This window comes from Colias philodice, chromosome 18 (assembly GCF_061535455.1).
Source record: "Colias philodice isolate Cphi_HAF_F1 chromosome 18, ilColPhil1 Martin Lab GWU primary, whole genome shotgun sequence".
NCBI classification, from domain to species: Eukaryota; Metazoa; Arthropoda; class Insecta; order Lepidoptera; family Pieridae; genus Colias; species Colias philodice.
The window spans coordinates 7,040,990-7,054,122 of record NC_143103.1 but is presented as its reverse complement, the minus strand read 5'-3'; the positions used below and the strand labels follow the sequence as shown (position 1 = coordinate 7,054,122).

Here is a 13,133-nt window from a genome sequence, read left to right as displayed (position 1 = left end):
ATACGCAGAGTGTTTGTAATCGATTACGCAAGTAGTTTTTATGAAAGCATAAGATTTTTCGATTCGAATAATCTTATACCTCAGCAAAAGGGGAAACGCTTGCGAGTGTTATCCATTACTTAATGATCTAAGCTTGAAGGCATATCATGCAATAGCTTTACCGCGGCAGTCCCCGAGTGCCACACGTCTTTTTTTAAATCTAATTATAAATAATCAGAGCATTTACATTAATTTACCAACAGTATGGTTGTTCTTACTATAATTAATTGAATGCCAATGTCTTATTGCGCTATGAGGTAAGGTTAAACTTGAATATCGTGGTCTTGAAGAGCGGCCGTTCCCTGTCGTGCCGTATGCGTAGGGATTTCGAAGATAAGCCAAAATAAACAAAGGCGTTTTTTTAAATACTTCTGTGATTCATGGAGAGAAAGATTTAGAGATTTGTAAAAATAGTGCAAGCAATTTTTCCTTTACCTATTCTTCGTCCCAATTACCTTGTATCTGAAATGAAAAAAAAGTGATGGTGTTACCAGAATAAAAATAAAAATTATTTTATTTTATTCAGGCAACAAATATTCGTAACGAAATTCTTGAATTTGAAAACTGAAATTAATGTCGAACTTCGAAGATTGGATATTTATATTGTCAAATGAATTATTACGGATAAATAAAAGCAATGTTGATATCAGATGGAATTAATCATGGAAAGCTGCAGTCAATAATTGTTGGAGAATTAAAGAAAGCCGGATTAAAACATCGATTGAAGAAAATTATCCTAAAAAATGTTAAAGTTAGTGGGCGGTTTTTTGTGACAAGTTTATATTTTGTTAAGTTAGTTTTTACTATTTGTATTATGCTTTCAGGATCATAAAACTGTATTTGGAGCACCTTTGATGAAGGTGCCGTCATGTAGTGTTATTTGTTGTGGGAGTACTCTCAGTATTCCAATTGTTGTGAGTGAAATGTCGTCTGTGCTGCGGGCTAATGCTCATGTTGAAGGTTTGTTTCGTAAAGCCGGCTCTCAAACACGTCAAAAAGATATAAAGGTAAGTTCACAGACGAAAAATCTTTTACTTGTACTAAATATTGTTTTATTTACAAAGATATTTTACTATTTTTAGCGCCTCCTGGATGCGGGAGGTTGCGTGTCTGAGGGCCACCATCCTATTGATGTAGCAAGTGTATTGAAGCTGTATTTGCGTTGTTTACCTGAACCTCTCATAAGTGCTGAAGTACAAGACCTGTTATTAAGATGTAGAGTAACAGCTGGAGGTGATGGATTGAAGTCAATTTTACACACATTATTGTTACTACCAGTGCTGCATGTGCACTTGTTGCATTATATAATGGAGGTAATAATCCTTATATGTATAAAGTAAATAAAAACTAAATAATTACTCAAAGGGGACAAACTAAATACTTACTCCTCTGGGAGGAGTTCATGCTGTGCACTATTTTGGTATACTATGTAAATATTCATTCTATATTAATGAACATTAAAAATTATTTAAATTTAATCAGAATGATTTACCACTTATCTACAGTTGCTCAGATTCATTGCGTCAAGGCACAAAGACAACCTAATGGATTCCTCAAACTTGGCAATAGTATTAGCCCCCAGTATCATGCCTCTCCCCGCTGCCGCCACTGCACAGAGACTTGAACACCATGTGGCTCTTGTTAAGGTTTGTGTGTATATTTATTCCCTTTTTTTTGTAGTTTACAAGTAAACTATTTGAGTGTTGTACACTATGACAAAGGTATGCAACCAAAGTTTCTTGGCTGATTGTGTTCTGAAATATTCTTCTAAAATGTGTTTAGACACTCAAATAATTAAAATTTTATTTATGTTATTTTATATATTATACATCCTAGCTATACTTATATTATAAAGAGGAAAGGTTTGTAATTATATATGTATAGCTTTCACGCATAAACTACTGGACCGATTTTGATGAAATTTGGCACAGATAATCTTTAGACCCTGAGAAAGACCCAACATAGGGGTTTGACGCATTTGGTGCACTTCTCAACTTGTACACCATACTCAAATGGTGAACTTAGCAACTGGTGCACTTCTCAAATGGTACACTTCGCAACTGGTGGTGGTGGTGGCTACCTTTTATTGCGAAATATGTACCACGGGCGGACCGCTAGTATCATATATATATAAAGCTACACTACCACTCACTCACTGACATCGCTTTTCTCGGAAACTACGCGGAAAGTGGGGGGGATTTCAACGTGATCGTGTAGAGGTGCTCCGATCGACCAGAGGAAAAATATAGCGATCTCGATCATCTTCGAAAACCGAGTGGACCCCTGGTGGTGCGCAGAAGCGGTGGCACTTGGAGGGGGGGTGTCTGAACAAAAAATGCTCGGAACTGGTGGCGATTACCAGGGGTGGTGGAAAAATGGGGATTTTCGCGAAAACAAGATGGCCGCCGTACTTTGGCCAAAATCGCCGTTTATGAATCCTTACGTCTCAAATTTGGCACACGTGCTCTGTTCGAGCCGGCGAATCGATCGGTGCCCCGTTCGAGTGGCTCCGGGCCCCAGTTTCCAACTTCCATACAACGTAAAATCCAACGGCCCGCGGAAACGGTGCGAGTTGGGTGGGGGGTCCCGGAACTAAAAATAATCACCACCCTGGGACGCTACCAGGGAGCCATAGTGGGTCGCTCGATTTTGGAAATTTTCCATTTTTGGCGCAAACATAAAAACGTAAATTTAGACGAGGTGGCGCAACGGAGAAATACACCAATGATGCATTCGTACTCGTCCAGCTCCCAGGATATCCAGAAAAATACGAAATCTTAAACTTTCCCTCATCTCTCGAAGACGGTCAACGGCCCGCGCAAACGGTAGCAGCTACATCTGGGGTGCTCGAACTAAACTTGGAGTAGACCTCGAGCAATTACCACAGAAAGTGAAAAAAATTCAAAATGGCGGAAAAATGGCCGCCGCCATACAAATTTCTAAAACGGCCATCGCTGGTCCGATTGCGCTGAAACTTGGCATAGGGGCTTTAATTGAGCCGCACATTAAGGTGGGATACTCATAATTGAATTTCCATCGCTGGTTTCCGAGTTTCATACAACGCGAAATTCGACGGCTCTCCGAAACGGCGCGAGATAGGTGGGGGGTGTAGAACTAAAAAATGATCAGAAAGATGGGGCGCTACCAGGGCAATCGAGAAATTTCAAATTGGACGCAATTTTTTTTTCAAAAATGGCCAATTTTTCAAAGCAAGATGGTGGTGCCGGTTACTTTACGATCGGTCTGAAAATTGACTTCTATGCTCTAATCGGCCAGATTTACAAAACTGCATACTCAGAATTTCTCTCCGACCCTCGGTTTCCATTTTCCATACATCACGAAATTCAACGGCTCTCTGAACCGGTGGCAGGTAGGTCGGGGTCGCCCAAGCAAAAAATGCTTCAAAACCTGGTCCGCTTCCAGGCATATAAAAATTTTTGGTAAAAAGCGAAATTTTTTTTTTTCGAAAATTTTGTATGGAAATTTCCATAGTAGGAAGGGTAATTGAATAGCAACGGCAAAAGACGGCGCCGCGGGCTGCTTGCTGACCGCGCACCGCGCAACCTCGAAGGTCGACAGCCTCCCGGAGTAGAAAATATTTATTAACTTTTGAATTACCGCACGAGCCAAGCGAGCGAAGCGAGCGAATCACGGCAGCGGCTGGCTTAAATATTCAAATAGGTAGCGAGGAGCGAAGCGACGAGCGAGTTAGGTTAACTTTTGAACTACCGCACTAGCCAAGCGAGCGAAGCGAGCAAGTCACGTCAGCGGCCGGCGTAAATATTCAAAGAAGTAGCGAGGAGCGAAGCGACGAGCGAGTTAGATTAACTTTTGAACTACCGCACTAGCCAAGCGAGCGAAGCGAGCAAGTCACGTCAGCGGCCTGCGTAAATATTCAAAGAAGTAGCGAGGAGCGAAGCGACGAGCGAGTTAGGTTACTTTTGAACTACCGCACTAGGCAAGCGAGCGAAGCGAGCAAGTCACGTCAGCGGCCGGCGTAAATACTCAAAGAAGTAGCGAGGAGCGAAGCGACGAGCGAGTTAGGTTACTTTTGAACTACCGCACTAGCCAAGCGAGCGAAGCGAGCAAGTCACGTCAGCGGCCGGCGTAAATATTCAAATAGGTAGCGAGGAGCGAAGCGACGAGCGTGTTAAGTAAACTCTTTAACAGTTTATTATGAAAAGTCACTGCCCGCTATCGATTAGACACCTCAAAATGATGAAATTCGGGGATCACGTTTCAAGAATTTAACCAATATTTGAATAAGTAATTTATAAACAGTTTCGACTGACTGTAGAATCGCTGTTAGCAGATGTAACAAATGGACAGGAAATTCAAATGCATTTTCAAATGACTGAAGATTTCTGCCCTGGGATGAGCCGCGAGCTGCTTGCAGCTCGCGCACCACGCACCCTCGAAGGTAGACAGCCCCCCGGAATAGAAAATATTTGAATGGGACATTTATAAGCACTTCCGATTGACTGTGGAATCGCTGTTAGCAGATATTAACAAATTGACGGGGAATTTTTATGCATTTTCAACTGACTGAAGATTTCTGCCCTGGGATGCTTCGCGGGCTGCTTGCAGCCCGCGCACCACGCACCCTCGAAGGTGGGCAGCCTCCCGAAGTGGAAAATACTTGAATGAAGAATTTATAAGCATTACCGACTGACTGTAGAATCACTGTTAGCAGATGTAACAAATGGACAGGAAATTCGAATGCATTTTTAAATGACTGCCCTATTGCTTAAACCCAGAGGCAAAAGAGGCTCGCGGGCTGCTTGCAGCCCGCGCACCACGCACCCTCGAAGGTCGACAGCATTTCAAAATAGAAAATATTTGAATTGGGAATTTATAAGCACTTCCGATTGACTGTGGAATCGCTGTTGGAAAATAATAACAAATTGACGGGGGATTTTGATGCATTTTCAAATGACTGCCCTATTGCTTCAACCCAGGGGCAAAAGGGGCTCGCGGGCTGCTTGCAGCCCGCGCACAACGCACCAGCTAGTATAATATATAAAAATGAAACCCGTTTTCCTTGGTCACGGCATCACGCGTGTACGGGTGGACCGATAATTCTTTTTTTATTATTTTCCTTGAAGTACGCGGATGGATCTTATGTAGAGAAAACGTAAATATGTACCACGGGCGAAGCCGGGGCGGACCGCTAGTATATTATAAAATTTAAGTTATTATTTTGTACATTTTCTTTTAGATCTTTATTGAAAACTCACAACACATTGGACTGCTCACTGAAGATCTAATGACACAACTGGATGATGATACCGATGTACATCAATCAAGAAGAAAGAAACGAAGGAGTGGTTCACTCAATCGTGAGTATTTGGTTGTTTTTTTTAGAATTTGATTTCTATTTTTTCATGTTTGCATTAAGAAAATTGAGATTTTTAAGTGAGAAAATTCCTTTTTTTTGTTATATTCTATATTATAAAAATTATCCTGTTTAACAAAGCATTTTCCAATAATAGGTTCTTAATTGAAGCAATTGTGTCAATTTTTGTTTGGATATACAACATGTAACATATATTTCCGCTCTTACACCAAAACTTTTATTCCAACTTATCTTAATATATATATAAATCTCGTGTCATAATGTTTGTCCTCAATGAACTCCTAAACCACTTAACCGATTATAATAAAATTCGCATACCATGTGCAGTTCGATCCAACTTGAGAGATAGGATAGGTTTTATCCCGGAAATCCCACGGGAAAGGGAACTATGCGGGGTTTTCTCTGAAAACGCGGGTGAAGCCGCGGGCGGAAAGCTAGTTAGTGATAAGTTTATTGTTTCAGGCATGTTAAGTGGTCTACGTAAAATGGTATCTGGTAACGTGAATACACCAGCTACGGTCCGTGAGTACGACAAGACTCACGACAAAACTCCAGTTCTTAGTAAATCTGCTGCAAAACGAAAATTTGATACAGCCGAGGGACTTTCTGTTAAAACAAAGTAAGTTCACTTGTAATAGTTTGATATAATATTTTGTTTCCAGGTGAAATATTATATATTTCAGATTAAAGTCTACTTGCTTGTCGTTTTAGTTTATCAGTTTAATATATTATAATGAAACATTGAAATTTTCGCATTTAACCCATTGACCACCGAGCGGCCCGATCGGGCCGAGACACAATAGATTTTCTATTGTGTCTGTGATCCGAGGACTGACGGATATAAGTAGGATATTATATTAGTTAGTAAAGATTGTGTTTGCTGTGTTCTATCATTGTTTTAAAAGTTATTTTTCTTTTTCTAGGAAAGAAATAAAATCAGGTTTACCGCAAAAGGAGTTATCATTTACTCCAATGAAAATGTAAGTATTTAAATAGTTCTGAATTTCTTTAATAAAAATTCAAAATCGAATATTAGTTTATTCAAAAATATATTCTTTTCAGGGGTGTAACAGAACGAAAACGACTTCGACTGAGTTTGATAGATGTAAGAAGTACACCAAACAGGAACTCTGATTTCGAGTCACATAAAAATTCCGAAACTAGTCTAAGCAGTGAAGACATATTAACATCCTCGGAGCATTTGTTCAGTGCCCATGATACAATAGATCTTTCCTCAGAAAAACAATCCGATAAAGATTACGTACGAATATCAAAACAGGAGTATGAGGAAATAAAGAGCAGAGTATCAGCCATAGAGAACAGACTTTCGAGAGAATTCACAGACGTTATACCTAGAGTACAACCATTGCAACAAGTTCAAAATAAGTACGAACAAACTTTAGAGGAAGTGGCAATGTTAAATTGTCCAGGGTCTGAACATTTAGCTCGACGTTTAAGCAAAGAACTGAAAATCAGGCCTAAGGAAGAAGCGAAAATTATTCGTTCACCCAGCGCTAGAAAAATTGGTTCGATAAGACGTCGATCTAAAGAGAACTTAACGAAAATAGTTCGCCATAAATCATGGAATGCATCAACGCATCAAGCTAGTCAAATTATGGATAGATTTTATCCATACATTGGAGTATCACGTAGGGAACGAACAAGTACTGCAAAACCAAATAATATGAATAATGATCAGTCGAGTGAATGGGATGGTTCTCTATCTGAAAACTCTATCCATAATGCATCAGATTCAAGTCAAAAATATCATATGCGTAAAAGAATAAGCTTAGCGCCCGATTATGGTTCAGAAAGAATAACAACAAAAACTAGATGTATGTTACCACGAAGATCTTTAAATGTCACCGTTAACAATAGTTCTGATAGCTCCGTAAATAATACATTTAGTTCCTGCGAGAAACCAAAAAATCCTAGACAGAATCAATTAAATAAAGCATTTAAAGAAAGTGCAGTACCTTCACAGCATAAATGGAGAAGCGCTGCAGCATTCTTTATGGATAAAACTGGAGAACTCGATAGTAACAGCCATTCTGGTAGGCCCTCCGTAAATAAATTACGGAAACAAAACGCAGGCGCAGTTTTAGCAAAAGCAAAACTTTTCGAAACAAGTTCCGATAAGTCTTCGGAGAGAAGTGAAAAAATGCAAAATCAAGCTTTCGCTCGAAAACCGAGAGCTCAATATCAACTTAAAAATCAGAAAAATGTACATTCAGTGGCGCCAACAAAATCAGAGAGCCTCGATAACCTGGATTCTCGAATGGTGTTTCACAATAGTAAAAATAAAGAGACAGTCCCTAATATGCATCAAAGGCCATACAATACCTATAACCCCAAAGAAGTTTTAATTTCGAGATCAAACAGGAAAACGACGCCACCAATCAAAAGGGTAGTGTCGCCACAATCTAATGGCATTAAAACACCAAATTTACCAGCCTTAAAAAAACCCTTGTGCACACCACGGAGTCTTCGAACACCTTCTACACATAGCGAAATGAAAAAATATAATACACCAATAAAGGCTGTTCACACATCCCCAAAAAGACGATCTCCTAGACAGAAACTTCATAGACCAGTTAATCAGAATTTATAATATCTATTTTAAGTTTTTGTATTTAACAAATAATGCATTCAAATTACGATGTAATAGAAATTTATTAATCACTTGTATATAAGGCTAATTATTATTATTAAAACTGAAAACATGATTACTTTGACTTTCTATTTACATTGCACCTTCCGGTATCGCTTTTCTACAAAAGCTTTATAGCTAGTCGATAGTCGGGCAAAAGCCTAGACATTAATTATTAACCTTTTGAACGCCAATGACATCTATAGATGTCATGCGCAATCGTGCCCTGTGCGCCAACGACACCTATACATGCCAAGAAACAGATCATAGATAAATACAAAATAAACATATTAAACCTTTACTTTTACGTGTTTTATTTATACAGTTTATGAACTGAATCCCCAGTTATTACATAATTGTACACAGTAAACAAAATTGCCAAGTAGTTATTCAAATATTTGATCACAAAAAATAACTTAATTAATGGCTAAAAAAGCATGTTCTCTCGCGCCAATGACATGTATACGTGCCTACTAGTGATGTAGTGTAATATTCAAGTAACTTCATTAAAATTTCAGCGAAATTACTCTAATTCGCTTAATTTTTGTAATAACTACAAAAAAAATATATAAGCTTAGTCACTGAGAAAAAAGGTAAATACTACATTCTTTGGTATAATACCATATTGTCTATATTGTGGATATTGTTGATTTGAATATTTTCCTTTTCGCCAATCATGCGCATCCCTAGCACAGTATCGATATGCAATCCCTTCTGCACCATTGACATGAATAGATGTCGGACTGGTGACGTCGTAAGCGCGTGCCGTGTTGTTAAGTGCGGAAAGTTGTAAAAATATTTTATCGAGTATTGCCGAGAGTGTGAGTGCCTTTATTAGAATATTCTTATGATACAAATTGTCGCTATGTCATATCAAAATATGGTAACCTACATATAATTAGTATTTGTAATAACTCAAGTATTAAACTAAATGATTGGAAAATAAATATGTAGTTTTAGAGCTATTACGCACTGTCGACAAGTCGCCGGCGACTGTGACTTACTATAGTTTAAATAGGGGCTTGCGCACTGTCGTCCAGGAGTAAGTCCAGTCGCCAGTGACAGGTCGACAGTGCGTAATAGCTCATAATGCAATTCCCTTTATTTAAAGGTAATAGTTGTTTTGATATTTACAAATAAACACTCCACAATAATACCTATAGTTCATATAAACTTAATAAATAAACTCGATAAGTTATAATAATATACAGCTACACATCCCTAATCAGAAGCGAGAGATTATAAAAAAAAGGATGGTTGCCCGCGCCATTGGCATGTATACATGCCAATGGGGCGTAACTGATAGAGAATAGTGCTGTAACTTGCTGCAATTTTATATGTATTTTTGTATCTCAAAAGGTTGATTTTTTTGTTGATAGTTGCTATTTAATGTGGTCTTAAGTTTTTACAGTAGGAGATGAGGTTAAATAAATATTATTTTTGTGTTATAAGCTGTTTATTCAAATATTCAGACGTGAATTATTATGTTTATCGATAACATTTTGGAATCCCTACTATTTTCAAGGTTATCTCATTGAATTTGTGGCTTGGCGTGGAGGGCACGGTGATGCGTTTTTGCTCTGGCGGTCAAAAGGTTAAGACTAATCTATATTGTACCCAATTTCTATATACGTACAATACAAATGAGATAAGGTCTATTTTGTTGCACGAAAGAAAAATAAACGTCTGTCCATTCATCTTCTGAAAACTTTCGAGGATAAGCAGATTGTAGAACTAGCTCGAAAAAAATAAACCCAAATCGTTCAGGCACAAATGCAGCTTTCTATGTAATCTATTAATCTGATTGAAATATAAGTAATAAAAGGCTTTACATAAAAAATTAATCAGCATTTTCAATGTAATTTATTTCCTTTTTAATTAAGTAGGTAGGTACATAAAATTTCATTGGGTATTGATTTTGGGCATTATTTTATCACCTCTATGTTTTTATCGTCGGTAGAGTAAAAATCGATATTTGAGAACAACCCTTTGATGCTTGTGAAACATTGATGTAATACATAATAGTCCAAGATCCCAGAGCCGTAAGACAGTGCGCGCACGAGCAACTTTGTCTCCGCAACTATTTTGTCTCTCCCACCTATGGGCTAGTATGAAAGTGCGCGCACGTAGCGACGCAACTCCCCATACAAATTGATGGGAGAGACAAAATAGTTGCGGAGACAAAGTTGCTCGTGTGCGCTAGCTCTAAGACACAACTTATTTTCTAAAGTATACATAGAAATCTAAATAACAAGACACTAGAAGTCGTAAGCGTGCGTGACCTTGTCGCCACTCAGGTGATTTTCACATCACCAGTGCATTCGTCACTGTTCAGTTACTCTGGAGACGTATGAGTATACATGGTGTGTTTCAGCAATTCCCATTGCGGAAATTCTTCCACAAGTTGTAATTATACTTATAAAGGAATAATATTTCATCGGAAAATATTTTTTTTTAGAAATAATGCCGTTTTTCCTTAAATTTATAGAATATTTACAAGTATTACGAGTGTCACCATAGTAATCGAAATAACAATGAATGACACAGTCGACCATTCTTATTACTTATCACGTTTGTTCGTATTGGAGCAAAAAGTCTCATATACTTAGGGATTTTATTCTAAAATAAACCGTAAATTCGTGCGTTAGGATACATATTCAAAAGCTTAATTTAATAGTTAAGTTAGTTTTCACTAAAATCAAGCTGTCCAATAAAAGCTTAGATCATTAAGTAATGGATAACACACGCAGGCGTTTCCCCTTTTGCCGAGGTATAAGATTATTCGAATCGAAAAATCTTATGCTTTCATAAAAACTACTTGCGTAATCGATTACGAACACTCTGCGTATTCGTAAAACATCGAAAGGACGTATGCGAGTGCTCCGCTAAAAATGCCGTTTTGCACTGTCAAGTCTTGCAGAAGCAATTCAAACATGTCGAATATTAAAAATGATGGAATAACCTTTCATTTGTGTATATTTTTTTATTTTTTTAACGTACATTTCTAATTAAATGCAATTTCTAATAATCGTCGATGTATCGTTTAGCGATATGATCAAGACAAATAATCGAGTCATGTGTGTACTCGATCATTGATGCGGCCTCACGAGACTATCATGGAAAGAAAATATACAAATTTAATCTTTATGAACTAAGAGATAAAGTTGAATTTAAAACGCGATATTGAACCGCATTCCCCACGAGACTATAAAGCGATGTAGCGAGACTATCTTGAAGAGAAAATATACAAATTTAATCTTTATGAACTAAGCGATAAAGTTGAATTTAGAACGCGATATTGAACCGCACTCCCCACGAGACTATAAAGTGATGTAGCGAGACTATCTTGAAGAGAAATTCAAATTTAATCTTTATGAACTTAATGATAGAGTTGAATTTAAAAACTCGTCGCTTAAAAGGTCGTAAATTTTTACGACTTTCTTAGTGACGGACTGCTTTTAAATTGAACGTCGATAAAAAAATATTTTTCTAAGTATAATTTGAAATGAGATGAGAATTAATCTTTATTATATTAAAATTTTACACAACTGCATAAAAAGGAGTATAATGTTTATTTTGTAAGTCTTGTATATTATATTTATTAAAATTTACGCTCGGTTACTTCGTGCGCGAGTCCGACTCGCATTTAGCCGTTTTTTTTGTAATGTTAATCTTGTAACCTTTCTATTATGTAATCTATACTAATATTATAAAGCTGAAGAGTTTGTTTGTTTGTTTGAACGCGCTATTCTCGGGAACTACTGGTCCGATTTGAAAAATTCTTTCGGTGTTAGATAGCCCATTTATCGAGGAAGGTATATATCATCACGCTACGACCAACAGGAGTGGAGCCACGGGGGTGAAACCGCGCGGAGCAGCTACTTTGTTTATACGTATGTACGAATATTGCGTATATTTCAGATTTACAAAAAATCCTGCTTTAAGGCTAAGGTGGATTGAATGCTGTGGGAGAAAATCAGAATGGACACCTCGGTACAGAAATAATAAAAATTTCTGGACCGATATTTATTTTATTGAATATAATATGTGATGTGTTGAATAAATACATATTCAAATACAAATAAAATGGCGTATTATTGTTTTTTCGTATGCATATAATAATGATGAAAACGTTACAAATGACCTGTGTAGTATTTTTTATGAATATAATAATGTTATTTCTAATTTCAACAAAATTATTATTTTTGTAATATCGATATGGTTACATCCCTTTAGAGCGATTGTATTATTACGTATATGTATAGAGATTTTTCTGTGTAATCGATGTATGTGTGCAAAAACATGCTAGTCTGTCCATTTTGTAATAGTTTGAGTTTGTAAAGACACAAATTATTTTTGTGAATGTGTGATTGTGTTTCAAAGTGTGAGTTACCCTCCCCGCACCAAAACCGGCAGAAAGTTTAGTTAGAACATTTGCCAGCGTGCTCCATCCATTACTTAATGATCTAAGAATAAAAGGCATAGTTTACTTGTGTCTACTGTTTAGCTTTCGGTTTGAATGTGTTGATTTTGGCGACAGCGGTTTTCATACGAATTATGACATTATAGCACTTCTATGTGTCTTGTTATTTAGATTTCTATGAAAGTATATAAGTTTCGGTTCACAGTAGTCGCTAGTATACTTTTTAATATCTAAATGTGTGTGGAGCTCTACCGGTGACACCTGCGCCAAAAAAAAAGCTAAAAAAAAGCTTACCCACAGGGTAAGCGCGCATTATCCTCCATAGAGCGCATTCACAGATCGAAAAGTTGTCTTCTGGCATCAGTTGTTGTCTCAATAATTAATTACCTAGTTATAGCTATGATGTTGGCCATATAGCTATAGAATGTGATAAGTAGAATATAAATCAGTTCAGTAGGTAGTACCAGAGATCGACGTGTAGGTACAGCCAGATGATAGTCTTTTAATTTTTTTTCTATAAAATGTTTTTATTATTGAAATAACCATTTGTTACTAAATGCATATGGATGATGCACTTCAATTATACTAAAATAGCAATTTTTAAAAATTTTGTGTCTGTCTCTTTGTTCCGGCTAATCTCAGGATCAGCTGTTGTTATGAGGAGT

At 37.2% G+C, this 13,133-nt stretch overlaps 1 protein-coding gene across 1 annotated transcript; it reads left to right on the top strand.

Moving 5' to 3' along the window:
* Nucleotides 1-585: 585 nt before the first annotated feature.
* On the top strand, nucleotides 586-8,115 carry LOC149480576 (uncharacterized). The gene is made up of 8 exons (XM_089706556.1): nucleotides 586-790; nucleotides 864-1,046; nucleotides 1,122-1,352; nucleotides 1,545-1,685; nucleotides 5,258-5,378; nucleotides 5,858-6,014; nucleotides 6,319-6,375; nucleotides 6,458-8,115. Exons 1-8 carry the CDS (start codon nucleotides 677-679, stop codon nucleotides 8,004-8,006), a joined length of 2,553 nt encoding a protein of 850 aa, XP_089562682.1. The 5' UTR covers nucleotides 586-676; the 3' UTR covers nucleotides 8,007-8,115.
* Nucleotides 8,116-13,133: the final 5,018 nt, after the last annotated feature.